The 27990-nt window shown below is 41.4% G+C and overlaps 1 protein-coding gene across 13 annotated transcripts in view; it reads left to right on the top strand.

Moving 5' to 3' along the window:
- Positions 1 to 27021, top strand: part of ECPAS (Ecm29 proteasome adaptor and scaffold) — a 62352-nt gene extending 35331 nt beyond the window's left edge. For 4 of the 13 annotated variants that reach the window (XM_071730188.1, XM_071730196.1, XM_071730194.1 and 1 more), the window contains 29 exons: positions 990 to 1155; positions 1539 to 1711; positions 2194 to 2295; positions 3684 to 3807; positions 4809 to 4954; positions 6006 to 6060; positions 6850 to 6964; positions 7847 to 7915; positions 8169 to 8286; positions 9277 to 9444; positions 10333 to 10412; positions 11174 to 11279; positions 12414 to 12461; positions 13429 to 13550; positions 14666 to 14816; positions 15732 to 15797; positions 17617 to 17706; positions 18225 to 18291; positions 18945 to 19036; positions 19138 to 19204; positions 19439 to 19630; positions 20516 to 20724; positions 21192 to 21235; positions 21596 to 21788; positions 22406 to 22550; positions 23127 to 23232; positions 23387 to 23475; positions 24629 to 24700; positions 25539 to 27021. In XM_071730188.1, coding sequence (XP_071586289.1) covers positions 990 to 1155; positions 1539 to 1711; positions 2194 to 2295; positions 3684 to 3807; positions 4809 to 4954; positions 6006 to 6060; positions 6850 to 6964; positions 7847 to 7915; positions 8169 to 8286; positions 9277 to 9444; positions 10333 to 10412; positions 11174 to 11279; positions 12414 to 12461; positions 13429 to 13550; positions 14666 to 14816; positions 15732 to 15797; positions 17617 to 17706; positions 18225 to 18291; positions 18945 to 19036; positions 19138 to 19204; positions 19439 to 19630; positions 20516 to 20724; positions 21192 to 21235; positions 21596 to 21788; positions 22406 to 22550; positions 23127 to 23232; positions 23387 to 23475; positions 24629 to 24700; positions 25539 to 25678 — 3315 coding nt within the window. In that variant the 3' untranslated portion in view covers positions 25679 to 27021. Of the gene's footprint in view, positions 1 to 989; positions 1156 to 1538; positions 1712 to 2193; positions 2296 to 3683; positions 3808 to 4808; positions 4955 to 6005; positions 6061 to 6849; positions 6970 to 7846; positions 7916 to 8168; positions 8287 to 9276; positions 9445 to 10332; positions 10413 to 11173; positions 11280 to 12413; positions 12462 to 13428; positions 13551 to 14665; positions 14817 to 15731; positions 15798 to 17616; positions 17707 to 18224; positions 18292 to 18944; positions 19037 to 19137; positions 19205 to 19438; positions 19631 to 20515; positions 20725 to 21191; positions 21236 to 21595; positions 21789 to 22405; positions 22551 to 23126; positions 23233 to 23386; positions 23476 to 24628; positions 24701 to 25303; positions 25428 to 25538 lie in introns of all 13 variants that reach the window. The other 9 variants (XM_071730189.1, XM_071730187.1, XM_071730186.1 and 6 more) reach the window with 6 other exon arrangements.
- Positions 27022 to 27990: the final 969 nt, after the last annotated feature.

The raw sequence follows: 27990 nt of genomic DNA, 5'->3' as shown, positions 1-27990 counted from the left end.
AGCTAGAATTCTGGTTTGCTGCAAATGTACAAAACCAGCTGAATCAGAGTGGGGTGGTGGTGATCTGCAGTGGTTTAGTGAGAACTGCAGTGTAAATGGGTAGCTGAAGTGGAGACAGGGGAAGGTCCCAGCTTCATCTGGCTTTGCTGCTGCACAGTCACAATAAGGAGCAGTCCCTGAAGGCCAACCTTGCTTAAGGATCCTTTGCTTCCAGTACAGTTGCACTGATGCAACTTTTTGCAGATTTGTGGGAAATACATGAACTCACCAGAGTTTAAGCCCCTTCTTTTTTTTTTTTTTTTTTTATTTTTAATTAAGGTAATATTTAAGTCTTACAGCCTTATTTCTGCACAAAAGCCTCTTGTTAGCATTCACCTGTGGGAATGAGCAACATCATTAGATAGTCTCAGTGCCAAATCAGCATTGGACAAATTAATGTTCTTGGCATTTAATGGTAGTAATTAGTTTTCACAGTGTGTGGCCTCCTGAACTGTGTAAAGATATTGCCTTCAGTGAAGTGTATCTCATTTCTAGAAGTGCAAATCTAAAGTAACTCTCCTTTACTGATTTTACAAAGGAGTACCTTTTGTTTCCCTAATTGTGGTGTACCCAGTTTTTAAGCAGAGATGGTGTAGTTTTATCTTAGTTAATCTTTTTAAGTCTGTACTTAAAAATGAGAGGAGTTGGATTTTTTAAAAAAAATTTTTTGCCTATCTAGTTAGGGGTAGACTTTATCAGTGTGAGTGCTGGTGAAAGTTTTTGATATGTCCTCCTCAACCTCTTATAAGTTTTATTAGTTTATCTTAAACTTCATCCATCAGAGAGCATTAGCAATATCAAACTCTTCTTTGTTGCGTTATGTGTTGAAACTCTGCATTTTTCAGGTTGCCTTCTCATCTGGCTTGTCCATATCTGTTTTTAAATCAGTGCTTTGTAAGTGTTACTTGCTTTGAAAATGAGATTTTCTGCACTGTTGGTGTTGTCTGTAGAGCCCGGAGGTCCAACATGGATCCTTGTTGGCTTTGGGATTTACAGTAGGAAGGTACTTGGCCAAAGGGAAAATCCGGACAATGGAACTCCATGAGATGGAACAGCCAAACACTGCAGTCATGCCTGAACAAGAACAGCTGATAAAGTCAACGACAGAGACAATAGGTAACTTCCTTCCTAAGACTTTGCTGCATGTTAACAGTTGTTTTTTAACCACCCCAGACTTAGGACTTTTCTAACATATTCACCACATAGATACTGTAAACTTGAGTTTACTTTCTGTGATAGAATTTACAGCCTGTAAAAATGTCATCTGATTAGATGCATGGACATAACCTTTTTCAACAAGAATTAGGTGGCCTCTCAGCATGTAGACCTGCTTAGAATCCTCTGAGTGTCTCCTTTCACTTTGTTTTTCTAGAAGATGCTTTCTACCAGCTGTAGAGGACATAAACTCTTTGCTCTTCGCATGCATGAAATATAGGCGCCTGCCTGATCACCTAAATACTACAAAATCCAAGTCATCTTGTTTTACTTTGTTGCTGTAGGTTCTTTTCTGGACAGTTCCTCTCCCTTCCTTGTGGTGGCTGCTTGTACTGCTCTTGGGGAGATAGGCAGGAATGGCCCCTTGCCAATCCCCAGCGAAGGAACAGGATTTACAAAATTGCAGCTTGTTGAAAGCTTATTGGCCCGAATCCCTTCCAGCAAGGAAACAAATAAGGCAAGATTCTGTGCTGTTACTATGATTCTTGTTAATTTCCGGAATGCTGTGTCCCCAGTTTTCTGTATTACCTGTCAAACTCAGCCTTGGTTTTTAATGGAATTAGACTAATCATTTGCTTTAGTGACTCAGAATTAGGCTAAGGGTTTTTTCAGTGTTGTCTGGCAGTTGATGAATTTTGCTTTCTGTAGTCATAAGTAGAAGCTTAAGGGATGAAAACTATGAATGGCCATAATTTAATTAAAGAAAGTTTGGAGTGTTTTCTTCTACCTGGAAATAATTCTCCAAGGTAACATGACACTTGTTTTGATCATTGTTTTGGAAGAGAGGTACACTGATTGATCCAGTAAGTTACTTAAATGTCTAACACCTGATACTGTAAGTGAAACTTAAGCCAGGGCAAGAATGAGTGGGTTTAAAGTGTAGCTCCTAGACTTACAGGAAAGTTATGTGATGGTGCTGTTTTTGTGTTTGTATTTAAGATGAAGGAACGAGCAATACAAACATTAGGTTACTTCCCAGTGGGAGATGAAGATTTTCCCCACCAGAAGCTACTGTTGCAGGGTTTAATGGATTCTGTGGAGGTGAGGCACAATCAATAAATTTTTCTTTATACTGCTGTGGGTATTTCTCTTTGGATGTTTTTTATATCTCTAGAGTAAATTTTACAAGGGCAGCTGCATTTTTTAATAGTGCCTCTGGGTTTTTTAAAACTGACTTGAAATAGGGTGCATAGGTAAATTTGAGGATTGAAAAATGTTTTATGCTACTGTTTAAAAATTTACCAGTTGAGATTTCTGCCCCACTTCCTGAGACAAGTATGTGTTCCTGTTCAGGAGGAGTGTGTATTCATCTGTATGAATAAAATCTTAAGAACTTGTAGTAATGAAGCCACAAGTCTGTACTTTGGCCTTCAGAAGTACCCTAAAGGTAGATAATACAAACACACCTTCTTTTTCATCTGAACTACATCAGCTGATGTTCCTCACTTGAGTTAGAAGCTTTGATTATAGGAATATATGTATCTTTTGTCAGTCTGAGTGCATCAGTGTAGTACACTGTATTCTTCCACAGCTCTTCAGAGCCTGCTATACATACTGCAGTATGCCTAAAAGCAAAATTAAATAGTCAAGGATCAAACAAGTGAGAATAGTAAGAACATTGTGTAGACAAACATAAAATGATTTTCTAAGTGCTGTATTTATCTTCTGTAACTGCTTAGGGATATTACAACTTCTTTTAGAAAATGGGTACTTGGGAAAAAAAAAAACATATCTTAGATTGCAGGAAGCTAAAGGTTTACTTATTCAAATGCCTGAGTATTTTATGCTTCCAGAAAATAAAGAAGGTACTCAGCAGTTATGGAAATTGGTTCTTATGATTCAAGATACATCATAAATAATGACTAAAAAGTGGCAAAGCTCTCTACATTCTGTTCCTGAGGGCTTAGAGAATAGAGAAAAGAGGACAGAGAAACAAAGCAAAGTATTGTCCTAATTGTTTTAATGTGAAAATAGGTTTGTTCATCTCCTAGAAATGCTCAACTTCATGATTTTGCAGGATTTCTCCTTCATAATTGCAGGAGAATCTTCTGCTACTGCATACTATAACAGCGACACAGTTATTGTGGCAGTCTTGTTCTTTATTTTATTTTCATCCTGTCCCTCCAGTTCTTTCTGTTCTCTATGCTGAACTTTTGCAGAGACTAGCAAATGTACGAGGCACACTTTAAAAATAAGTGTGGAAATTTTTGTTTTTATAATGTCATTTGGAGAGTTTGACATTGCCTTAGTTTCTGCCAATTTCAGTGAGTCTGAGCTGCCATTTAGTCTCAGAGGTTTATCAAAAGAGTGATCAAATCAGTTCTGAGAGCTGGGCCTGGGAGAGAGCCTGTAGGTTTGTGGAGTAAGTGCCAAAAGTTTTGGTGTGGCTGTAGCTAGTACTGTCAGTGAGGCTCCATTGTGTTTTTCAGGCCAAACAAATAGAACTGCAGTTCACTGTTGGTGAAGCTATTACCAGTGCTGCTGTAGGAACCAGCTCAGTGGCTGCACGTGATGCATGGACAGTCACAGAGGAGGAATATACACCTCCTTCAGGTAGGCTTTCTTCATACAGTGGCTGGGCTGAGGAACATAAAATCTTACAGTTCTGGACCAACACCGGGCTTCATAACTTTCTTTCTGTGGTGTTTTAATTTATAACAGTACCAGTAAGAGACATTCTATATTTATTAATGCATAGCTTGATGTTCTGCAAGGCTGGATTGTATACAGGTTCTACATCTCTTGATGTCTTGATGTCCATCTGCTCAGAGGATAAAAGACTTTATTTCATGTTGTTTAAATAGCTTCTGATGAGATCTTAATTCGTTGTCATTTAGCACTGCATTTGTTCTTTTTTTTTCATTCTGGTTTGCCATGCTGTGTTAGTTTGAGATTTAGTGTATGCAGCCCTCTTAAAATAGTACTTTGAAGCCTGCACTGGGAAATAGGGTTAGAAAATTAAATGCAAGTCTCTTTCCAACAACTTGGATTGATACAATTAAGTGACATTTACATGCTCTAAATGCAGAAATTTTATTTCACAAATATTCTGTACCCATTGAAGTAACAGGCATGACAAAATGCTGCCTTTGAAACAGGCAGCTGTAAATATCAGCCTCAGACCTGCAAACAGGTTTTTTAATATGCTGAGGGTGATCTTAGATCTTAAGTGTACACAAAGAGAAGCATATGGGGAAGGAAGAATGGGGAAGGAACTGAACTTGGTCCAGAAATTTTGAGTCCTAACAAAAAAAAAGTACTGCTCTGAGTTTTGCACTAGATAATTGGTACCTCTTCTTAGGCTCTGAAATGCTTTCATGAAGGGACTGAGGACTCTATTTAGAGAAGAAATATGTCCTCTATTTAGAGGAGAAATGCTTTCCTGGTGACTCCAGTGAAAGCTTTTCCTTAGTAAGCAGAGATTAAGTTGTCACCGAAGTACTCTTCACTGATTAGGTTTTACATTGCCCATGCACATTATATTTAAATTAAAAATGGGTGTGGCTGATTCTCAAGGCTCCCCCCCTCCACCTTTCTTTCTTGCTGTCATGTAGATCTGAAAGTGAATGATGTGGTTCCCTGGGTCCTCGACCTTATTTTGAACAAGCACATTATCAGCCCCAACCCACATGTTAGGCAGGCAGCTTGCATCTGGCTTCTGTCAATGGTGAAAAAACTCAGCACACATAAAGCAATTAAGGTAAGAAATATGCCCTTTCTTAACAATGGCTCCTTGCCCCTATTTTTGGTTCTCACCTACTGTCTGTCCCTTCCTTTCCCTTCATTTTCGTAGCCTCTTTTCCTCCACTGGTGCTGCAGGTCATATTGAGGCTTTTTTGAGACATCTTTTGCCACTTGGAGAACATACTAACTGGCAGATGAATGAGGCTGTTAAGCACCTTTCTAAACATCTGACTTGTGATTAAACCAGAGTGAGCTTAGTGTGAACAGCTGTTTTAAGATGAAGTAGTACATCTCTTGGGTAGAAGAGTTTGGTGTCTTCATAGTTTTTAGGATTTATATTTGGAAAATCTTGAAAGGAGGTATAAGAGGGGAAGAAGGGAGAGAGCTAGGTGGAATTCCTGAACTCATTTGTTTCACAGAGTTTATCACAGCTTTGGAATTTAGAATTAGTTATGATGTGCTCTATCTTCAGTGTATTTTTGGTGCAGTTTGATAAAAACCTTACATTTAGGGTGCTTGTTTATAATGAGATTGTGGAAAGTCCTGTACAAGGACTTAATAAAGCATTTCCAACTAAAATATCATGTCCCAGCACAGAGATACTACAGAGTGTAGTGGGACCACGTAACCATTTTGTGCTCTCCAGGTAATGATAAAAACCTTTGGGACAATAGGTACTTTCCAAATCTAAGATGTTAATCTCAAACCTTGCTGTGGATTACACTCCTCTGAACAATGGATCTGGTGGGAGGTGGCAAAATCTACTATTTTGGGGATGACAGACATCCTTGCACTGGGGCTGCAGGCCATATTTATGACATATGACTGCCATGTATTAAACAGAGAAAATAAAATACACGGTTTACTAATGGCATGGTGTGTGTAATAATGTGCTGGACAAATAACTGGGTTTGTATGTTTGTCTGGGCACTTCTTATCATAGCTGTAGCTCCATCTGCTGACTGCATTGACACAGTAGCCTCTGTTAACTGTTAGGAATTTGAGACCAAGGAACAAAGGGTCCAGAACCTGGATGGAAATAATGTCCTTTTTTTTTCATCTTACAGTCTCATCTCAAGGATATTCAAAGTGCATTTGTTTCAATTCTGTCAGATAGTGATGGTAAGTACTATGACATCATAAGAGTTGTGTCTTTTGATGAGCTTTTAACAGAATGGAGGGAATCTTTTAACAGGCAAAAAGTCACCTACACGCTTTCTGTCAGTCAGCATTAGAAGGTAACTGTAGAAACTTCCCATTTCTAATGTAGCAGGAATGATTTATTTCCTAGACACCTCCTATAGAGAAGCAGCACAGGGTTTTTCTGTGCTTTGCTACCCAACCACAAATCTTTTTCTGTATTTGCCCCTACAGGCTGTAATAACAGAAACTGTTCAGTGGTGCTACTTGTGTTCTGCTTTGGGCAGCAGTATGCACATCACAGAGTTCTGCATGGGCAGGAGTGCTTAGCCCTCTTTAAGGTACCAGGTTTTGGCTTATAGGTCCTACCCATGGTAGCTAGTGGTAAGGATGGCATCCAGCAGCCTATACAGAGCTCACTGAAGTTGAAGACAGTATTTCCATTAGCTTCGCTGAACTTCAGAGGCCAGCAGTGTGTCAGAATACTTACAGCTCTTAGAACTCTTTCTGCTATTTCAAAACCTGCAGTGACAGTATTAACATGAAGATGTCACGTAATCTGATGGGGAGAATGCCTTCAGAACAAATTGCTGCTTCAGGCTAGAAAGTTTGTGTCTTACTAAACTAAATCTGCTCCAAAATGGAGAGCTGTGAGCTGCAGCACAGACCTTCATTTGCTAGGTCATGATTTTGCTTGAATCTTGTTTTGAATTGTTTGTATTACTTAATTCTATTCTTATCTTTAATTTTAATTTGTCAAATCTCTTGCAGAGCTTAGTCAAGATGTTGCTTCAAAAGGTCTTGGGCTGATATATGAACTAGGAAGTGAACAGGATCAGCAGGAGCTAGTCACCACACTTGTGGATACCCTTATGACTGGGAAAAGGTACCGTGAGCTCAGAACACAGAACACAGGGAGAGTGTGTTTCTAATGGGAGCAAAAATGTGTCTCTTTCGTATGTGGCAAGTTATATTCTGTGGCCAAGGGCAAGCCAATAATATCCTTACATTGCCAGTGGGTCAAACTGGGATGCTTCTTAATTCAGCTTAGTTGGTCTGGAGTTAGTCTTTTTTTGTTACATTCGAGAAAGCTTCAAAATAATGATTCAATCCTGATACAGACTGTTAAGATCAGTTGGGATTTGGTTAGATTTTCTACTTGCTGCATTGTATAATTGCAAAGGACAATCAAGGACCTCTTGCAGCAACTCTGTATAAGGTCAATGCTGCAGAAGTGGGGACATGCCTGTGCCTGAAATGTACCTTTTCCTGAGGAAGTGGTATTAATGGTCACTTGTCAGCTTTAGTGCAAAAAATGCTGGTCTTACAAGACTTCTGGCAAGTAATTATGTTGTGCAGTGCTGGAAATCCTGTTTAACAGCCTATTATGTCTAACCTGATGTGGCTGTGGCCACTGTGAATGGCAAAAAGCTAGGCTGGGTGTGTGGGGATCCAGTGGTGATACACAGGTGGCTTGTGTATGGACAGAAATAAAACCCCATCATTCACTGGTTTGACATTTTGCCTCCTGACTCTACAGCAAAACCCTCACTTTCTGCAGCAACTCCTTCACATAACATGATACACATTCATGAGATTCCTTGCAGTGTGTGTGGCTTTGCACACCTGTATGTTATTTGTGGGATTGGAACTGAAAAAATGGGAAGTTACTTAGTTAATAAAGCAAAACAAATTAGGTTTTTTTCTGTAGCATGCAGTGCATTCAGGGGTAGGGTTTGGTAAAGCTAATACTGGACCTCTCTTCCGGCAGAGCTAAGCATGAGATGACTGGAGAAACTGTGGTGTTTCAGGGTGGCTTGAGCAAAACCCCAGATGGGTAAGTTTCCTGACAGTTTCAGTGACAAACACAGTCAGTGGTGAAGTGGTATTTCCTTGCTTATAAATCTGCTTCCTGAGTTTTTTCTTCCTTCTTATTCTCTAAGTTACCATAGCTATCTTTTTTTTCTAGTTCACATAGTGTATTCACTTCTCTCTGTCTGCTTTAGGCTGTGGTTTGACTATAGTTTTAGGTATTATGGCATTTGTGTACCTTAAACTATTGACACTGATTTCCCTTCTGTTTTCCAAAGTCAAGGCCTTTCTACCTACAAGGAGCTTTGTTCACTGGCTAGTGATCTCAATCAACCAGACCTGGTGTACAAATTCATGAATCTGGCCAACCATCATGCCATGTGGAATTCTCGGAAGGTAATTTGCTGCTTTCATACCACATTTATTCTCACTGTGAGTTCTGGAACAATAACTGCATTTCTGTCTCTGGTTATGTGAGTTATGAATAGCTGCATGTGGAGGCCATTTGTTAATACTTTGGTGTCAGGTCCAATGCAAATATACCATACTGAGAAACAATTCTAGGATTACTGGAAGTTCTTACAATAAAACATTGGTATCACAGGGTTCTTACCATCATCATCTTATGACCTTCTGAATCAACTGTGATGTTTTCCTTTTTTGTGTGTGTTAAAAGGCCAGGTACTGATGTGTTCAAACTGTGAAAATATTTTGAAAACCACAATCATTGCACTGAATGGATTGAGCAGTTTCTTTTTTGGCTCTCCTGCCAAAAAACTATGGGACTTCGTGCTTAAGCATCAGCTCCAATGTGTTAGAATTGAAAATGGAATTTACAGGGTTGAAGAAAGAATAGACTATGGAAGAATACTTGAGTTTAAAAACAAAGATGGACAGATGCAATATGATAATTCTAGAATTGTCAGATTGTAGAGCTAAGATCGAGTAGTTTTATTTTTAGTTTTTCATATCCTAGGTTGTATTTCCTATAAAGTCATCAGAGTTGTAGGGAAGCAGTGACCCGCTCTCACCATTTTTTCCAGGAAAGATTCTCTCTAGGAAGAATCTCTTTAGGAAGAACATATTCCAACCTTGATCATTTTAATTCACCGCCACTTTGGAAATGAGGTCAATTGGTATCATGAAATGCAGGTTGGAGAGAAGGAAGTTTTGAAGTAGAGTATTGTCTACTGAGTGTGATTTTATGCCTGTGGTCACTGTGGTACCATAGCACTGATGGGGGGCTGATTCTGGTACCATTCTAGTCCTTTTGATTTGATTGAAATCTAAACTGTCACTTGGCTTTGCCACTGACTGTGCCCAGGAGCAATAACTGACTGAGTGAGCAGATTGTTTCAACAAATACTCTTTCTGTCATCATTTCAGGGAGCAGCTTTTGGCTTCAATGTGATAGCTGCCAAGGCTGGAGAGCAGCTGGCTCCATTTTTGCCCCAGCTTCTTCCCCGGCTCTACCGTTACCAGTTTGACCCCAACCTGGGCATTCGTCAGGCAATGACCAGCATTTGGAATGCCTTGGTCACTGACAAGGCAATGGTGAGTGAGCAGCAAAGTGCAGAGTGCCAGGTAAGCTGCTAGCCAGCAGCATCTCAGAGAACTTCATGGGACAATTGCATCTTGTGAAAGGAGAGGCTGTGCGGAAAGGGGTGAGGTGTTATCCTACAGAGAAAAAGTGCTTAAATACATGGATGAGCTGAGGAATGTGCAGAGATTTTGCACTGCCTCCTATATGTGGAAGGATATCTTGGACCTTGTTAGTGCAGCCACTGTTAAAGTTTATGATTTACCTTACTTAAAGAGGGATCTTTCCACATTTTTATGTTGCTTTGATGCTACTTAGAAGAGAAGCTCTCTCCTGAAGAGAAGCTCTTCAGGACTCCTTATGTCCTAAGAAGTCTTTCCTAGAGCAAGAGCATCTTGATATGGTTCCTCAGTTTATAAGTGGGAGGGAGCCTATGGGAAGAGCCTGTTCCATCAGCTTCAGCATAACTCCTCCCAGAATATTTTCAGGAATAAGTGATTTTTGTGAGATTCCCCTGTTCTGGCTCTGAAACTTTGTAATTGGGTTTGTAAACATAAACTGATCTTACTGTGAAGCCATTCACTCTGATCCCTCATCAAAGCACAACTGTTTCCCCTGCACATACGTTTGATGCTGCATTTAGACAGTTCAGCTCATGAAGGACTGAGGAACTCTCCTTTCTTCTTGTTGTCTCTGTCACAGTGTTAAGCTTTGACACAGTGAAAAGTATGTCCAAAGCAGAGTCAGAGTAAGTTTGCCTGGGGTCAGCTCTGGCAAACATTTGTTAATCTGCTGTGGTTGAAAGCAGGTTGCACTGTCCAAAAAGATCTTTTTTTAATCAGTACAGGACAATAATGTATGGTCCATGCTTGTTTCATGATTTTTCCTTTTTTTATTAATAGGTTGATAAGTACATGAAGGAAATTCTTGAGGATTTGATCAGTAACCTAACCAGCAGTCTGTGGAGGATCAGGGAATCCAGGTATAGCTAGGAAAATTAACAGATTTTCCTTTGAACTCTCTTCTTCATGATAAACTTGTTAACCTGAAGAAGTTGAGGGGATAAAGAAAACATGTCCTTTCATAGGACAGAGCCCAGTCTCATGTTCTGCATTTGGAGTGTGATAAAATCTTGAAGCTATTTGCTTCATTGAGCCTGAATTTTTGTATTACATGTAGCTTGAGCATGATACTAAACAGCATGCTCTAGAGAAGGAATTTTCTGGTCACAAAGTTCTTGCCTATCCTTGGACCTGAAAAACTGCTTGATGTTGGAAAAAACTTGGCAGTCTGTCTGTCTGTGCATGTGTGGCAGTAGCATGCCAATTAGTATAGTATTTTAATAAACTGTTTTTTGCTTATAATTATTTACAGTTATACTGTATTGAAAACTTCAATTTTAATTGTAATTCCAGGCTTTATACCGTTTTGTTTTGTTCTTAACCTATACTTACAGAAAGGAAATCAGAAATTGTTTTTTAACTGGAATGTTTGCAATAGCAATTTTCACCACAGCATCCTTTCTGTCACCTGTTTCAGATTGCACCTGACTGGCTGAGTATTTTTTTCTCTGCTGAAGGAAAAGGTCTTATGACAGAGTAGGTTTAGGGTTTGGTGAAAATAAGGAATGTGAAGCAGTTCTTGTTTTTTTTTAACCATCTACCAATACTTATACACATATTTATATATACACCTGTATCAAATAAATTGACCATTAGAAGGAAATAAATTCCTTGTTTGCAGCTGTCTGGCACTGAATGACTTACTAAGAGGGAGACCTTTGGATGACATTATAGACAAGCTTCCAGAGATCTGGGAAATCCTCTTCCGAGTGCAAGATGACATTAAGGTAATGGAACTGATTATTGAACAGGAATCTCCAGCAGAAAGTACAATGACCAAGCTCCCAGATGTTTAAAGAGAGATTCTCTGAGAAGTCAAGTTGAAGCCAATTTTGGGTATTAAGCAGGCTAGAAATTCAGGCTCCTTGCAGTTAAAATTACCAGGCTGCCTTTTAAATTCCTTCTGTGTGTTTGTTCATATTTTAAAGTGTAGTTTTGCATTCTGACTGTGCTTATTCTTGGTTGGTCAGCATTTTTTCTGGACATAAAAGAATTCCTAAGTATTTGTTTGACTTGCAAGTACAAAAATGTTTTGGGGCCACTTGTGTGCTTAAATGACTTGCATGTATGAAGTCAGAATCCTCAGGTCTTCCCAGGTTTGAGATGTGCTTTCTACAGATCTTCTTTGCTCAGTCTTAAGCAACGCTGAACTGTTTTCCAAAATATATCAGGAAGTGGCTTCCAAAACAGTAGATTTAGTGTGTTCAGAACTGTTCCAGGGCACTGAAACCAGCTGAGCAGTGCTAGTGAGGTACATAAGCCTCCAAAATAGCCTTTTATGAAGGGTCTAATTCTTGAATTTTACCTGGAAATTATTTGGGAAGGTTTACTTGCTGCAGGCCATTTTTTTTCCAAGAACATCGTAAGACAGTCCCAGTCCAGGTGATTGTCTTTCAGTACCCAGGAATATTACTGATTAGTCCCTGCTTCATCAGTACACACAAATTTGAAGAATGCAGTGGGTGTCACATGTCACTAGAGCTACGCTAGTTCTACTGTTTGTTTTCAGTCCATCTTTCTTTAGTTCTAGACATTCAGGTGAGTAAAGCTTCACTGAGCTACAAGTATATAGAGGAGGGGGCAAAGCATAAGTAAAGGACTGCATGCTTCTTTTTACACTAGAAAATTCCATTGGTTTGGTTGGTTTTTGCTTTTATAGTTTGATTGGCATTTTCTTATTTTGTGGTTGTTGGAGGTTTTTTGTTTTGTTTTGAAAAGGTCAATCAATAAAGATACTAGATTATTAGCCACAAATATAGCCTTGTCATTGCTAGTGTTATGTTTTTCAGTTAAACTTACCTATTAATATGAATCATTCTACAGAAGATTTTAAAGTAGTAACAGTGGACTTCTTTTTTCAGGAGACTGTGCGAAAGGCAGCAGAACTAGCCCTAAAAACTCTAAGCAAGGTAAAACTCTAATTTTGTAATTTGCACAATGTATGGTTTTGGTGTCAGGTAATAATTCACTTTCATATCTGCAGGAGTGACCTCTTTGCTATAGATTGTTGTTTTGAAAAGATCTCTTATGTAAGATGCAGCTGTGATAAAGAGAACATCCCTAGGAAGCAGTCATAGTAAGCTTGACCTCATACTCTTCTGTACTTGGTTGATGCTGGTACAAATCTGCTGCTTGAGGATAATGTGATGTGGAGTTCTCTACAAGGAATATAATGAGCAGGGTTTTTTTCTCCTAATGTAACTTCTTTTTCCCCCATTTGGGAGTGTGATTTAAGGGAAACTTCCTGTACCTTCCAAGCCAACTGATCTAGTTTACCAAGTCCAGCCCCACGGATGTGAACTAAAGTAATCCAGTCTGGACTTCACTCTCTGGTGCTGTATCTGACGCAGGATTTTGGGAGTGTTGTACACATATCACTTAATATTTTGTTTAGTATTCCCCTAAAAAAGGGAAATGGAAAAGAGCTTGTAAGAGCAATATTTAAAATTATGTCCTTCACAGTGCTGCAGAATGGCATTTCAATGGCTCAAGTTGGTGATCTGGTTCCAAAATATTGTTATTGCCATTGCAGAATCTCTTCTGATTTGTGACTTGCTATTCTGCCTTGTGGAATTGTTGAATGCACGTGGCTGAGTGAGGCTGTCCCTCAGCTGAGAGGTCATTCAATCTGTCTCTTCCTCCAGATGCAGATCCAGGCCTGCTAGCTAGGCTCTGAATCTGCCTTTTCTGGAAGCTGATCAGGTGGGTTAAGTACCTCCTGGAGATGAGAATGTAGGTGTAACAGAGCCTGGCTTTGGCTGTCAGCAGTTGCTCTAGTTGCTGTTGGCTTCTTCTGTGTGATGGAGAAGGGATTTTAATGTAGTGTGAGCAGAAGTTTTGTACCTTTTTGCAGCACTGATTCTCATCTGTCCCCAGGTCTGTGTGAAAATGTGTGATCCCTCTAAAGGAGCAGCAGGTCAGAAGACAATAGCTGTATTGCTCCCTTGCCTCCTGGACAAAGGAATAGTAAGCACAGTTACTGAAGTCCGATCTCTCAGGTTAGTTTTTCATGTCAGTTCCCTGGGGGTTAGGTCATAATTTGTCCCAAAGAGACACAGCTTATTCACCTGAGCTTGCAGAATGTTCTTTGTGTTTGCACTGACAAGTTTCTCCCCAGAACAGCCTTTCTGCTAAGTCCTTATCTCACTGAGTTCAAACAGCAGCCCCAAGAATTGTGCCTGTCTTTTGGGAGTATCTGACCTCTCTGCAAATGCCAGATTGGATTCCCAGGAGGAAGTTATTTTCTCCCTGTACAACTGGTGAACTGATGTGCAAGCAGTTTGCTACACTTGAGGCTGTCCTTCAGGACTGGCTTTATCTTTCCTGCTTGTAAACAAAAAAATCCCACGATAGTTCTTGAAACGGCCGTGACTGATTTCACAGCTGGTTGTGAGGAATGACAGTTCACATCCCAGAGGCTACTGGATTTGGGCACAATGTGCAAATACATTTTATGTCGTGTAACAGTTTATGTAATGGCTTGATGTCCCTTGATGTGTAGGGACTATATCTGCTCATCACTTTGTAGCCTTGTTCATTCCTTGGTTTGCTTGAAGGACAGAAAAGCTGGAAGATTCAGGTGTGGAATGTAGCTGGTCTTTGCAAAAGTAATTGTCTTTTATTGAACATGATTATCTAGGAAGCTCGTAACAAGTTATAGTTAATATTTCTATAATATTTTCATCCTTTCTGAAGACATGAAAACCCTTTGCCAAATGGAGCCTGAGATGTGGTCAGTCTGAAAATTACATGAAAATGAGATTTGAATAGACGATTGTATTTGTTTTCTCTTGGGCAGAGACAAGGGATGTCTCTGGAGTGACTTTGTCCAGAGCTTCTTTACATGAAAACGTGTTATTTCTTCCTGCATCTGTCTGTAGTGCTGCCTCTTTAGCCAAAGTAAGCAAAATGTAACACTAATTGAAAGCTCAGGGCTTGGGCATGATTTTGCTTAGGCAGAAAAACACCCAGATTTTTGTTTGCAGGTAGATTTATATTGATGTATCTAAGATTTGAATTGACTTTTTGATAGTACTGAATTAAAGAAGACCATGGAGGGTTTTCAGCTAAGTCTGTGTGTTTCTCTGTTGACCTTCCCTTTTATGTTTTCCAGCATTAACACTCTTGTGAAGATCAGCAAAAGTGCTGGGTCTATGCTGAAACCTCATGCTCCAAAACTCATCCCAGCCCTGCTGGAATCCTTGAGTGTTCTGGAGCCTCAAGTCCTCAATTATTTGAGTCTTTGTGCAACGGATCAGGAGAAAGTAAGTTCAATCATAATGGGAAAGTAGCAATAGAAGAGAGATAACAGATTTAAACTTCATTCAGTGGACAGAAAAATAGCAGATTTGGTTGAGGGGTGTTCAAAGATGCAAAGATAAATAGCTAGTAAGTTACTAAAAAAAGTTGGATTGACAGAATATGGCTGGAGAAATGTGGGGGTTTTGGAAGGGTTGCATTTTTAAAGTTCGTTAGACCCCCCCACATGTTTCAGAAAGAGCATAACTATCTTAGTAAGAGCTGTTGTTCAGTTTCATGTACAGCTGTGAAATAGATGAAGAGAGGTGAAGAGAGTTAATTATTAAATTATCTGGAATGCACCTGTACTCTAAAACTTTGCTGCTGTTTTTCCCAGGGAATTAACTGCAAGACTTATAAAATAAATCAGAAAGTGTGCCATAGCACTAATGGCTGGAGGGGGATGTTGCCAGCACTGTGTCATTTAATTTTTCTCAAAGAATAAATAGCAGTCTTCTGGGAAGGTGGCTGAAACCTACTGCTCTGAAGGAAATTTAGTTAGTTTCATTGTGGTGAGGGAGGGGGACAAAATTCTGCCCCTTACAAACAAGAAGCATGTGAATACATCAGAGTGGGACCTTTTAGCTTTTCTCTCCCTTTTATCTTTTTTTTCTTTCTTTCTTTTTTGTTCTTTTTTTTTTTTTACCCCTCATTTTCATGATGTCAGGAGTGCATGGTTTAACTCCAATGCTTCAGCTAGAACATCCATCTGTCTCCAGAAGGTAGACATTCATAGTCTGTAGACATAATTTCTGTATATATGCATCTGAAATGGATTTGGGGTTGAATTTGTGAGGTAGTGAGTTATATCTGATGTTGCCCATTCCACTCTTTTCATGTTCAGTTTACACTTTGTTTTGATTTTTTTCCTGTTTTTCTAGACTGCAATGGATAGTGCCAGACTTAGTGCTGTCAAGTCATCTCCCATGATGGAAACAATTAACATGGTAAGAACTTAATTCAGAAGGGTTCTAGTGTAAGGTGTGTTGTAGAAGAATAGGAGTTAATGTGGAAAGTTTACAGAATACCTCTTCAGTGTTAATTTTAGTATCACCTCTCCATGTGGATGGCTGTCCACCATATTTTTCATGTACTGACATCTCTCATCCTATTGCTACAGCTTGCTTTTCTGCTCAGTTGTAAATAACCTTGGCTCCATTTGGAGTCAAACAGATTACTTCTCCACCTCAAGACCTGCCTGCTTCCATGAAGAGGGCATCTTTCAAGTGCTTTTCTTTGGATGGGGGCTCAGCTCGTTCTGAATAATCCTGACTGACATTTCTCTGAATCTCTGGCCCACAGTTCCACAATCAGCTTCTCACCTGAGCCTCCAACTGATGACATTCATTGTTCTTAAGGCACAAATGCTGTTCACCCCTTGCCTCATGGTTCCTTAGATATCCCAACCTGGACCTTGCCAGTGCTTTGAGAGTTGAGATGTTTAGAGATAATGTTGCTATTACTGAAAGCACTGTTGGCAGCTGGTGATTGGCACCATAGGAGTTGCAGATGCTCAGACATTGTCCTGTAGAGACAGAGCTCCTTGTCTTCTGGAAATGCCTGTCCCCTCCCAAAGAAAAGACCCCTCATTCCTTCTCAGGCACTGTGCACTGCCATGGGCATGCAAGGAGGCAGGAGGTGTGACCTGTGAGCAAGTTTTAGGAAAAGCATGGCCACCGGAGGTATTTTTTGTTTCCTGTGCTTGTGGAAAAGTTAGTAACAACACCAAGCCTTGTACATAACAGCATGTGGAGCTGTGGGTTGGTGTCAGGGGGTGAGCTTTCTATAAATGGTGTGTAAAGCAGCTGGGGATGAAAGGCTCAAGTAAAAGTGTACTCACTGCCACCCCACAGGCTGCAGCAGCTGCTGCTATCCCTCCTCTAAACCATTCCTCTGCTCTGCCATCCCTGAGCAGCAGTTGTGCTGCCCTGATCAATGCTTGGGATTTCCCTAGGGAGGGGAGAGACAGTATGGCTTCCCTGGAGTAGTGCTGAGGTGTCCTGCTTATGAGCAGCCTTCTCTCTGTTACTCCATATTCTGGGGCTGTCTGGGGGATCATGCCTGGATGGAATATAATGAGTTATTCCTTTCACCACACCAGTGCAGGAGGGGAAAGTGACAGCAGATCTGACTTCTGAAGCTCAGGGACAGTTGCCTGTATGTATGTTATCTTTAAATTTCCTTGAAGTCTGCATCTCCTCTCTGCAGACAGTGTGCTACAGACAATTCTGGTAACATGAGGCTTTCTTTTTGTCCAGTGGCATTTTAGGCATAGGGGATCAGAAATTATGCCAAACACATCCCTGTTATATTTTTATGTCTTTTATTCCACTTGTTTGTCTTGACCTGTTTGAAAACCTGTCTTGACTAGTTTGATGACGTTGTCTAGTTGTTATTGCCAGGTTTTCAGACAGTGAGGTATTGTTGGGTTTTGTCCTAAAATACCCACAACTTTGCATTCCTTTCCCCCCACAAAAGGAGTTTTTCCTAGTGTGTTACTGCCATCTTCCTACATAGCTGGAGTGCAGGAGTACCTCAGTTCCAGCAAGTGATAGTTTTAGCAAGGTCAGCTCGACATAGAAGTGGGACAAGAGAACCTGTGTGTGGTTGAAGGCACTTTGTGGGGCATTTATCCCATCCTACAGCAAACTCTCAGCTGAGGACCAGACTGCAGAACTAAGTCAGGCCTCACCTAGGAGTAGCTGAAGTCTGCCACCATTACCTTTTTTTCCTCTTTTTTTCCCCCTCCCATGCCCCTTGCTCTAGAGCTTGCAGTATTTGGATGTGTCTGTCCTGGGTGAGCTGATTCCTCGGCTGTGTGAACTGATCAAAAGTGGAGTAGGCCTTGGCACAAAGGTATGTCTGTGATTTTATAGCTGATAGTTAATAGATTTTGGAAACTGAGGGGAACACAGGGCAGTGTGACTGTGAAAACTGTTACATTGACTGCCTCTTTTAAAGTGACATCTTGGGCTCATTCATACTGGAATAATTTTACATCTGAGTCTCAGTCCACTGATACTACTTGTGATTTTCTGAATGTGTGCTGCTTTAACCTTCCCTGGGCTACATAGCTGTTGTGCTGTGACACCTGGGTGTAGAAGGTTGTCCTTGATAGTTTAAGTGTCCCAGGACCATCTATCCTGAGTGTGGGTCTTGGTAACTTTTTCCCTTTAGAATTCAATTCTTATAATTAATTTGTTACAAACTGTTCTTCTGCTTTTACCCTTTGGCCCTCGGCTTATCAGAGAAGAGGCTGGATGGACTTAGATCATGTTATACAAATAGATATAGCATCAAAAAAAGTATTAACAGCAATAACCAGGGGATAATGCTGTTTTATCTTACATTTGTTTTCCTTTGCAATCTTCCAGGGAGGCTGTGCCAGTGTAATTGTGTCATTAACCACACAGTGTCCTCAGGACTTAACACCTTATTCAGGTAAGTGTCAGGTTTTAAAGGTGCTTTTATCACAAGAATGATCTTTATGTGTGTTTTCCTTGGAGAGATGTGTTAAGTTGCCCTTGTAGGTTTGAGTCTGGCAGGCTGAGTGTAGGTCCTGGGAATGTTAAATACCTCACTGTGTTGGAAGATGTAGAGGAAGGAGTTGAGAGAATTCACTGTTGCCCAGCAGAAGCAGGCAGAAATATCTCTAGACTTTCTTGGAGCAGACTGACAATGCCTGTGTTGTTAGTGCAGCACTGTCAGTAAGCACTTGTTTCTTCAGCTTCAGCTATGGGAAGACCATTAACAGGCATTCTGCCTCCTTGGGTCTTACCTTTACAGTTTATTCTGCTCTGGTATTTGAAAGAAGGTCACCTTTCTGTTACAAAATAGAAGTAAAGATGAAAGCAGGATCAGCTGGGGTGTGCACATCAAAGGAATGTTATTAATCAAGGGATTCAGGCTGAGCCTTGCTCTGTTGTGCTCTGCACTTCTTTTGACATAAGAGCCAGGCAGACCTATCACGCAGCAAGTATGTGACAAGGAAAAAATGCATAAATTCGGGCAATCTAATGAAGTGTAGGCTATTGTCATTCTTGCCACAAGCAATAAAAATCATACTTTTGATAAAATGAAGTCTCTTCCAACAGGCAAACTTATGAGTGCTTTACTTAGTGGCCTGACTGATCGCAACAGTGTGGTACAGAAATCTTTTGCCTTTGCTATGGGGCATCTGGTCCGGGTGAGTTGGGGTTTGAGGTGGTTCTATATTTTTATTTGCTTTTTTTGCTGTCGTTTTTGTTTTTAAAGTATTTGAGTGACTTAATCTCTTCCTTGTTACAGACTTCCCGGGACAGTAGCACTGAGAAGCTGCTACACAAACTCAGCAGTTGGTACATGGAGAAGGAAGGTATGTTGCTTTTGGAGTGTTCAGTGACAGAATACAGTGTTAAAAAAGCACCCGGTGATAGCAAAATATTGTAAAGAAACATTTCTGTATGGTGATGCTTGGTTTCACTGGCTGAATATTCCTCATATATCGTTACACAATATTGTGCATCTTCTGCTCCCCAAGAGGCAGTCCAAGCTGGTAAAGGAAAATCCTGCTTCCTGGTCATAATGTGTGATTGTTTTATTCCTTCAGAGCCAGTTTACAGAACAGGCTGTGCTTTAACTGTGCATGCTATGGGACGCTACAGCCCAGATGTGGTGAAGAACCACGCCAGACATGTGCTGCCATTGGCTTTTCTTGGTATGCATGAGGTTCCTGATGAAGAGAAAGGAGAGAAGGAGAATTCTACTCTTTGGACTGAAGTATGGCAGGAAAATGTACCTGGTAAGTAGTGCTAAGAGTGGTAAAAGCTTTCTGGGAAGCATGGGGCAAGACAAACCATCCTTTCTGGGAATCCATTTTGGAAATATGGAGGTCTCATTGTAAAAGATTTGGTAAGTTGTTCCTGTTTTCTTCTTTGCTAAAGGTGTTCTATATGAGTTTCAGCAGGCTGGCTACTGTTCTGGCTATTAAAAGTAAATACAGAGATGAACAGGCACAGTAAGGAGAAGTATTTTAAGATTTTTAAGCACTGGATGCCAGTGTAATGTGGCCTTGATCATGGTGCAGATAACTGGAGGTCTTTGGAAAATTTTGATGCCACCCTTTGAGGCTGCTGCACACTGAAGTTACAGGGGGCTTTGGCCTGTGTCTCTCAGGTTGGAGATCTCTCTCATAATGTCTGTGGTTTTAACTTCAATTAATGAATTTACAGAATGTTATAGAAATGGTGAAATGGTTTTGATGGCTTCTTCTTACCTGATACTGAATCTGGTCTATCAGTCACCTGATCATTTTTCTGAAGTTTGGGAAAAAGAACTGAAAAAACCTTTTTCGGTTACGTGTTCTTGAAAAAAATAAATGTTTTATCCCTTAGAATCCCTTAGTGTCTACTATATGGAAGGACTGAGATTAGCTCTTTGTCTAGGTACGTGCTAAAGATTTTTTGTGCAAGCACCTAGAAAACAGAATCCACCTTCAGTTGTCTTGGGGGGAATTCTTTGCCCCTTTACCTGAAGTAGGCCTTGATATGTTTCATGGACAAAAAAAGATAAATCTGTAACTCTTTTTTTTTTCTTGTTTTTTTTTTTTTTTTCCTTTTTTTAAAGTGAGATCATTTTTTTGTTTGGTTTGTGGCAAAATTACAGCTTTCTTCTGTTTGATGTGCAGGTACTCAGGGTGGCATCAGACTGTACATGCAGGAGTTGATAACCATCACCCAGAAGGCTCTGCAGTCCCAGTCTTGGAAGATGAAAGCCCAGGGAGCAGCTGCCATGGCATCAATTGCCAAACAGACAGGCTCACTTGTACCACCTCACCTGGGGATAGTACTCTCTGCTCTGCTGCAAGGCCTCCCAGGGAGAACCTGGACTGGGAAGGTAAAAAAGGAACTAGCTCCTCATGGATCACTGTGAGCACCAGCACGTGTCCCTCAAGCAATGTTCTGCACTGCAGAGCAGCACATGTAGGAACTCCAGATCTTGCATTTAGCAGATAGAAAAGTTACAAGGAAGATAAGTAGTTGGAATTCAGATTTCTTTAGGATTTGGGTTCCCATTCAGACTATTTCCACTGCACCATATTCTATCTTTAAGAGGTCCTAGCTTGTGCTCAGGGGCACTGCAAGGCCCCTTTCTGGTGCCAGTTCAGTGCAGATGGGAAGCCAAGTCCCCTGCAGCCTCTACATCAGGAGTTGCAGGAGCCAGATATTGCTTCTCTAGGCTGATGTCTTAAGTGTATTTCCCCACTCCCTCTAGCAGTGAATACAGATGTTTTATCTGTGCAGCAGCACTGTGCTGTGTGACTATGTAGCATTTCTCAGTGGTATCTGTTTTACTCCTTGCAGGAGGAGCTGTTAAAGGCCATTGCCAGTGTCGTCTCTGCATGCAAGTAAGTGTCACGAAACAGGAGGTGCTCTGAGGATCTGGGTTCTCAAAGTGAGGTTGTTGCATGGTGTTGTTGCCTGTCTGGTGCTAAGGAGACTACAAATTTGTGGACACTGTACAAGAGTGAGGGAGAAAAGCACATTGGAAGCATACAAGAAAAGACAGGAGAGGAAAACAGGGACATGGGACAGAGTAAGAGTGAATTAGCTCACCAGAGAGCAATTTAACAGTCAAAGCAACAGTTGCAGCTCTTGGTATTCAACCCTATGTCTGTTCTCAGGAATTGAATCCTATCTGTGGGAAAAGCAGCATTTGGGAAGGGATTAATGTGGGTCTGATAGTTTCTTTGTGTGTTGTGTTTCAGTTTAGAGCTGCAGAAGTCAGTGCCTGGGCAGCCCCCTGTCAGTGACATTGTCCAGGCTGTGCTGAAGGAGTGTCGGAAAGAGAACCCCAAGTATAAGCTGGTGGCGCTGCGCTGCGCGGCTGAGGTGCTGCAGGCCACAAAAGAAGACCGGTTCCAGGAGCTGGCAGATATCATCTTCCCCATGATAAAGAAGGTGACAGTTCAGCTTCCTGAGTTTTCCCTCTTTCAAAGCAGGACACCCAAGTAGTGACAGTCCAGCTGATGCTGTTATGTACACACCAGGCTTCTGCCCAGAGGGCTGCTGACGTGAGGAGTGCTCCACACTCAGCCAGGTCCTTGGTGGGGCTGAATACCAGACCATTGGTGAACCCTGCAGGGGTTGTACCTGTGCTGCCTGAATTCTGAATTAGCCCAACTGTTCTCTAACCAGAGCCCTTCATGTGGTCTCCAGCGTTGCATTAAAAGTCAATTCCTGGCTGTTGTATAGGCAACAAGAGACTCCTAGGAAGCTTTGTAGAGTGCTTCTGTTTAGTACCTGCAGCACTTTGCAGCTCTGCAAGTGGGACTCGTATAGCATGGGGAAATGTTTGGATAAAAAGCCATGGAGCCTGCTGTGCACTTCTGCAGGTTGCTGGTGGCAGCAGAGGTGCCAGTGGCCAGGGGGGCCTGTGTTCCCCTCCGTAAGTGTGGAGGCAGTGAGTGGGACTGGTGTGCACAGGCTGCGAGGGAAGACTTGAGTTGCACTGAAGTGCTTGGCTAGCCTGCCCTCATCCCTCTGTCCATCATACCTTCCCCCCATGGCCTCCGCAGAACTCTCTTGAGAGCATGGGCACAGGTTTACCAAAGCACGACGAAGAAGACGAGGACATGAGGGAGAAAGAGGTGCAGATGGAGTCCCTGATCTGTGCCTTCGAGACCCTGGGCAAAGCCTGGCCAAGGAACCCGGAGACCCAGCGTAAGTCAGCTAATGGTGTGCAGAGCACACTTTGTCTGCCCAAACTCTTAAACTGAAAAGGGGGACAAGGGAGCCACCTGGAGATCAGGTAGGGGAGTGGGGAGGCTTTTGAGAAGTTGAGTGAGTGAGTGAGTGAGTGAGTGAGTGAGTGAGTAAGCTAGAAAGCTGGCCCAACAGCCCATCCCTGGGGAAATTACTGTTACCATAAATTCACTTCACCAAACTGTTCTGTGAAGACAGTCAGCCTAATCCAAAGCTGCCTGGTTCTGCTGCTCCTGTTTACATTTGTGTCAAAGCTGGTACCAGGTGGAGGAACTGGGTATATCAGGAATAAAATAGGTTGCTTTTGTTAGCATGCCAGTAGGTGTCATGCAGCTGTTTATTTTCTGATACTAGTGAGTGCTGATGTGGTGAACATTTTCAGGGTTGCTTTCAGAGTTACAGATGAGTTGGTCATATGCAATGAATAGCTTGATGTCACTTGAAGAGGAGCACAAGAAACACCTGGGAAACAGAGCAGGAAGTGTTTCCTTCTGCCTTTCCCCATGGTAACACAACATCCTTATTTTTCTGTAGGTTGCTATCACCAAGAGTTTTGCAAGTTAATGTGTGACCGTCTGAAACTCGGCACATGGAAAGTGCAGCTGGGAGTGCTACAAGCCATGAATGCCTACTTTCAAGGGTAATTCTCTCTGCATTCGACTTTGATGATGTTTCTTTTCTTTTTTACTTCAAACTGCTAAATGAAACTGAGATTAGCAGTGGATTCTTGGAGAAAGTCAACCAGACTTCTGTCCCAGCAATGCATGGTGTCTGACTGTTTTTGCATTTGGCAGGCTAATGCTGTTTGATGAGGAGCACTCAGATCCTGTGGCTTTGACAGAAATACTGCTGGAAACCTGTTCATCTGTCACCCTTTCTTTAGGTAAATAGACTTTTCCACTTCGTGGTTAATGATTAATTGCTTGTCAACACATTCCTCCTCTGGGGGGATGGCTAGTAAAAGAAGTGCAGAATAAGCGTAAGCTGTTGGAGATAACATTTTACCCTTCCTTGTACTGTGCTGTGGTAATTCTGATGTTGCAGTAGCTGTTCCAGAGAGTACTACTTCTCTGCCCAGAAAGGTAAATTTCTCTGCTGCAAGCCCAGGAGGGAGACAGCAGGCTGAGTAACCTCTCAGGAGTGGGAATTGGAAGCATAGTAGTAATAGTAGTAGTAGTAGTAGTAGTTTTCTCCCTGCAGAAGATGGATGCCACCTAATCAAGTTGATTTAGTGGAGCACAGTTTTTTCTCCTCTACAGTTCAGACTTCTGGAATACATATTGGAGAAACCCAACATTTTCACAAGGCAGACAGTGCATGAATCTACAAGGCTTTCGAACAGTTTGTGCTCTCCCTGAGCAGAGCACTCATGGGGATATAAGTACTACCTATTTAATACTGACAGTCATGGGCTGCGTTATTACTTTGTTAGTGGTCCCACTCGTCCTTTGACTAATGGTGCCACAAATCTCCTCATACCTGCATATGGTTTTTGTTTCCAAAGGCAGCACCTACTTTGGAGATAGCTACCAGTTCAGAGAAACCTCTGGAGAAAGTTTCTGTTGACTATCAATCCTTCTAGAACAAGACTTTAACAATATTTTATCTCAGGAAACAAATAACTTTTTTCTGACACAATTGTACTTAATGGCATAAAGTGTACGGTGCCCTCACTGTTGGTTCTTAAAATTTGGATTGTTTATAGCCATTACAGGTCACCAGAGGAACAATCTGTTACACACAGAAGGTGTCATTGATCACATTGTAGCTGTGCCAGAGCTGTTAAGTTCCAGTGTGTGGAAGGGACAGGTCGTGCTGTGGTAATAGCAGAGGCAAAGCACAAGGTTTAGGCACTTTGTCAGTTCAAATTTGCTTTAATTAGGTAGCACTGCAGAGTGCCAGCACACATGGGTTCAGTGAGCTGTGGTAGCCAAAGGGGTCTGTAGACCACAGTGGTGACTGCTCTGTGTACAGTCAGCGTGCCTTTGGTTCTCAGTTTCATTGTAGGATTTTGTTTGTTTTTTTAAATCCCTTAGAAAACAAAAGCTACACATCCATAAGAACAGAAGCTTTGTCTGTGGTACAGCTGCTGCTCACCAAACTGCAAGGTGAGACTTTTTGCTTTTCACTTGGGAGAGCCACTTTTCTGTAAAGAAGGTACCTGGCTGTGTGGCCTGGAGCCCTGGATAAGTGGCATCACCATCTGGTTGCAGCAATGGGTGATTTTGGGGTTGTTGGGACTTGGAGGCTCTGTATTTGGTGACTTAGGAATTTTGGAGACGGTTTGAAGTACAGGTGGATAAATCAAGGTCTAAACTACTGCTGGATACTCCATGGGTGGGGAAAATGTCTAGCGAGGAGGGGAGAGCACACGGGGTGGAGTGAACTCAGATTCTGCATTTTGTGTGAGCTTCATAGATGGGAAATCTGTTTGTGACAACAAGCAGTAATTTTTACCCTTTCGGTGCCAAGTTTAATTCCTCATTACTAATTTAGGATTAAAGCCTCACGGAATTTACTTCAGCGAATGAGTCTACTTAAGTCTCAATATTCTTGGGCTTTTCAGTTGTTCTGTAGCAAATGTTTCCTTTGGATTTCTGTTATTTGCTTCATGTTTCCTTTGTTCTAGCAAAAATCTTATTACATTACATGAAGCAGTTGTGAAGTGGGAATAATATGGATCTTCAGGCCCTTGTTTTCACATGTTGCAGGGTTAGACAATCAAGCCTAGCCTAGATGGGCATGACTCCCTGTGTGGGAGGCTGCACATTCACCTGACTGTCCAGTTGAATTTGGCTCCTCAGGAGCCTTCTCCTGGAAGAGCAGTATGGATTTGTGAGTGAAATGTTGAAAGTCACTCTCAGCCTGTCTGGGCATGGAGATGGCCTGTTGGTTTTTTTTTGGCATTCTGGTATTAACACCCAGTGTCTGTCTGTATCTACACAGAAGGTCAGCAGTGGGAAAGCCTGACAGCAGAAAGCAGAGAGCACCTCATTCGTTCGTTGTCTACGATGGCGTCAGACAGCAGACCCGAGCTACGAGAGAAGGCGTTTATATTGAAGAAGACACTTGAAAGTCTTGACTAAGTTGTAAAACACAAACTACAAAGTGCCATGTAAAACAAATACAAAAAAGTGCAGTGGTCTGAAAACTAAGTGGGATAATGAAGATTACTCTGTAGCATGCAGCATTCCTGGCCAAAATAATAAAAAAAATGCCTTAAATTCTTTTCCCCGTTAATGTTATTTTTACTCTTTTAAGCTGATGGTTAGTTATTTTCACAGTAAATACCTCTTAACAATTGCCCTAGAATGTTTGTAAGAGTGCAACATAAAAGATGTTGAGGGCAAGATGCTATTGTTTTTTTTTTGTTGTTGTTAAATCGGCAAAAGAATGTTACTTAGATCCCCTTTGTCCTTCAAAGGACCTGTTGAAAAACCACCAGCACAGGAAGTGAAAGGTATATTTGACTTTCACTTCTGGCACATGTGGAGATGTTATGTGGTGTCTAAACAGTAAATCTTTTGGACTCTGCAGTAGACCTAGTGTTTGTCACCTAAAAAGAATGAAATGCTTCCCCTGATGAAGCCTCTGTTAAGCTCCTGTGGCTTCCCAGGGGGGAAGGTTTCAGCTGACACCCAGCACTGTTTCTCCTTCTTGCTCTTCCCTCGCAGCCTGTTGCCTGTGAGTTAAGAAAGGCAGAGTACTGTTAACTTCGCTCCTTCCTCCTTCTCTAACCTCAACATGGATTGACCGAGGCTATGCCTTCCCCAGCTAGCAACCTCGGCCTCCCAAACTTTAAATGAGAACTTTTTTCTTCAAAGGATGCACAAGAGAGCACTTTACTGAGCTGTGTAGGACAAGGTTGGGCCTAGTTGGCACCCAGGTGGAACACTGCTCTTCTCAAAATTGTTTTGCATGGACACTCCACAGCTGCAGGCAAAAAAAAAAAAAAAAAAAACAAAACCAGGAAAAGTCTTTTCTAGATATGTTTTTGAAGAGTGTTTGAAGTTTGCAATGACACGTTTTTTTTAATAGTGATAATGTTTTATTCCCTTCCTGTTCGTAACCCTGTTCTTGCTTTGGAAACCTGTAATGATTTAACTTGTCAATATTTGTAAGAAACTGAATCATCTGTCATTTCTCAACAGCCCAAGTCATGCTGGTTTCTAGCAAATACTTTTAATTTGCACTTAAAAAGAAAGATTATATCTACATTAATGTGGAGTAAAATTGCTGTATGATGTGGCCATGCTGCCTGTCTCCTTTTTTTTTTGCCCTCCTGAGATGAAAGACAAACCTGACCACTATAGCAACAGACTTTTAACAGTGTAAAGCTAGCACTGCACCGTAATCTGACCAGTATGTGTACAGCTTTTTGGGGATAAATGCTTTGCTGATGGTGAAATAAAATCCTTACATCATGGCAGTATCATGTCCATGGCTTTCAGCATAGGAAGGCTTCTTTCTTTTTGTACAGTCTGCAGCTCCTTCCAGATTTGGCCTGTTAGGGAGAGGATTGCTCAGATAATGCCACATTTCCTTCATGCCCATTTATTCAGAATCAGATATGCAGTACCTACTTTTCCCTCAGGTGCCATTTCCTGTTCAATGTTTTCTGGTACTGTAACCATGTTGTCTGAGTTGTTCTCCATAGGGAGGAGTGTAACTCGTGCACACCTGGTACGAAAAACGTCAGCAAGAAATGGGCAGAGCTGTCCCACTGTTGCTCTCGTGTAGCAGAAACCTCAGCGAGCACTACTGCATTGTACACTTGAACTGGTCAGTGGGCAACTCCTTGGTGCTGGGAGCTGGTGCTATAATGATTTACACCTTGTTGCAGGTAGCTGCTCTTTGTTTACGTGTAGTTTGAACTATTGAGCACAGTGTACATTTTAAATTTTACTGGGCAGATCACTTTGCAGTATCTTTAAAAAAACTTGCTTATGACGTGTAGTGTCATGAGTGCTTTTTTTTTTTTTTTTTTTTGTGTATTAGATAAGTATTAGTAGTGATGCTTTGCTGTAGCAGCTCATTGTCTGACTTGGGTTTTTTCGTATTGGTGAGTGACAGTAACAGAAAAGTGAGAGCCTCCATGTCTCCAGTAACTTGAGTTTTCACTGTGGACTGGAAGCAATGCCTAATGTGGTCAAATGACTGTAAGTAGAATAACTGTAACCATTGTCAATAGCAACCTGAATTTCTCTACTGGGGATTTACACTAGAGGGAAGAGCGTATTCTAGGAACTCTACAAACAGCTGGATTAACAACTCTGGCCAAGAGTGTTAGGAAGGTTAGAGATGGTAACACTTTATGAATCACAAAGCAATATGTCTTTCTCGTGATTACAGAACAGATTCAGAGCTCCTCTCTAAAGCATGTGCCTATACACCAAAC

The sequence above is a fragment of the Heliangelus exortis genome, chromosome Z (genome assembly GCF_036169615.1).
Source record: "Heliangelus exortis chromosome Z, bHelExo1.hap1, whole genome shotgun sequence".
In the NCBI taxonomy this organism is placed as follows: domain Eukaryota; kingdom Metazoa; phylum Chordata; class Aves; order Apodiformes; family Trochilidae; genus Heliangelus; species Heliangelus exortis.
This window is presented reverse-complemented; position numbering and strand designations above follow the sequence as displayed.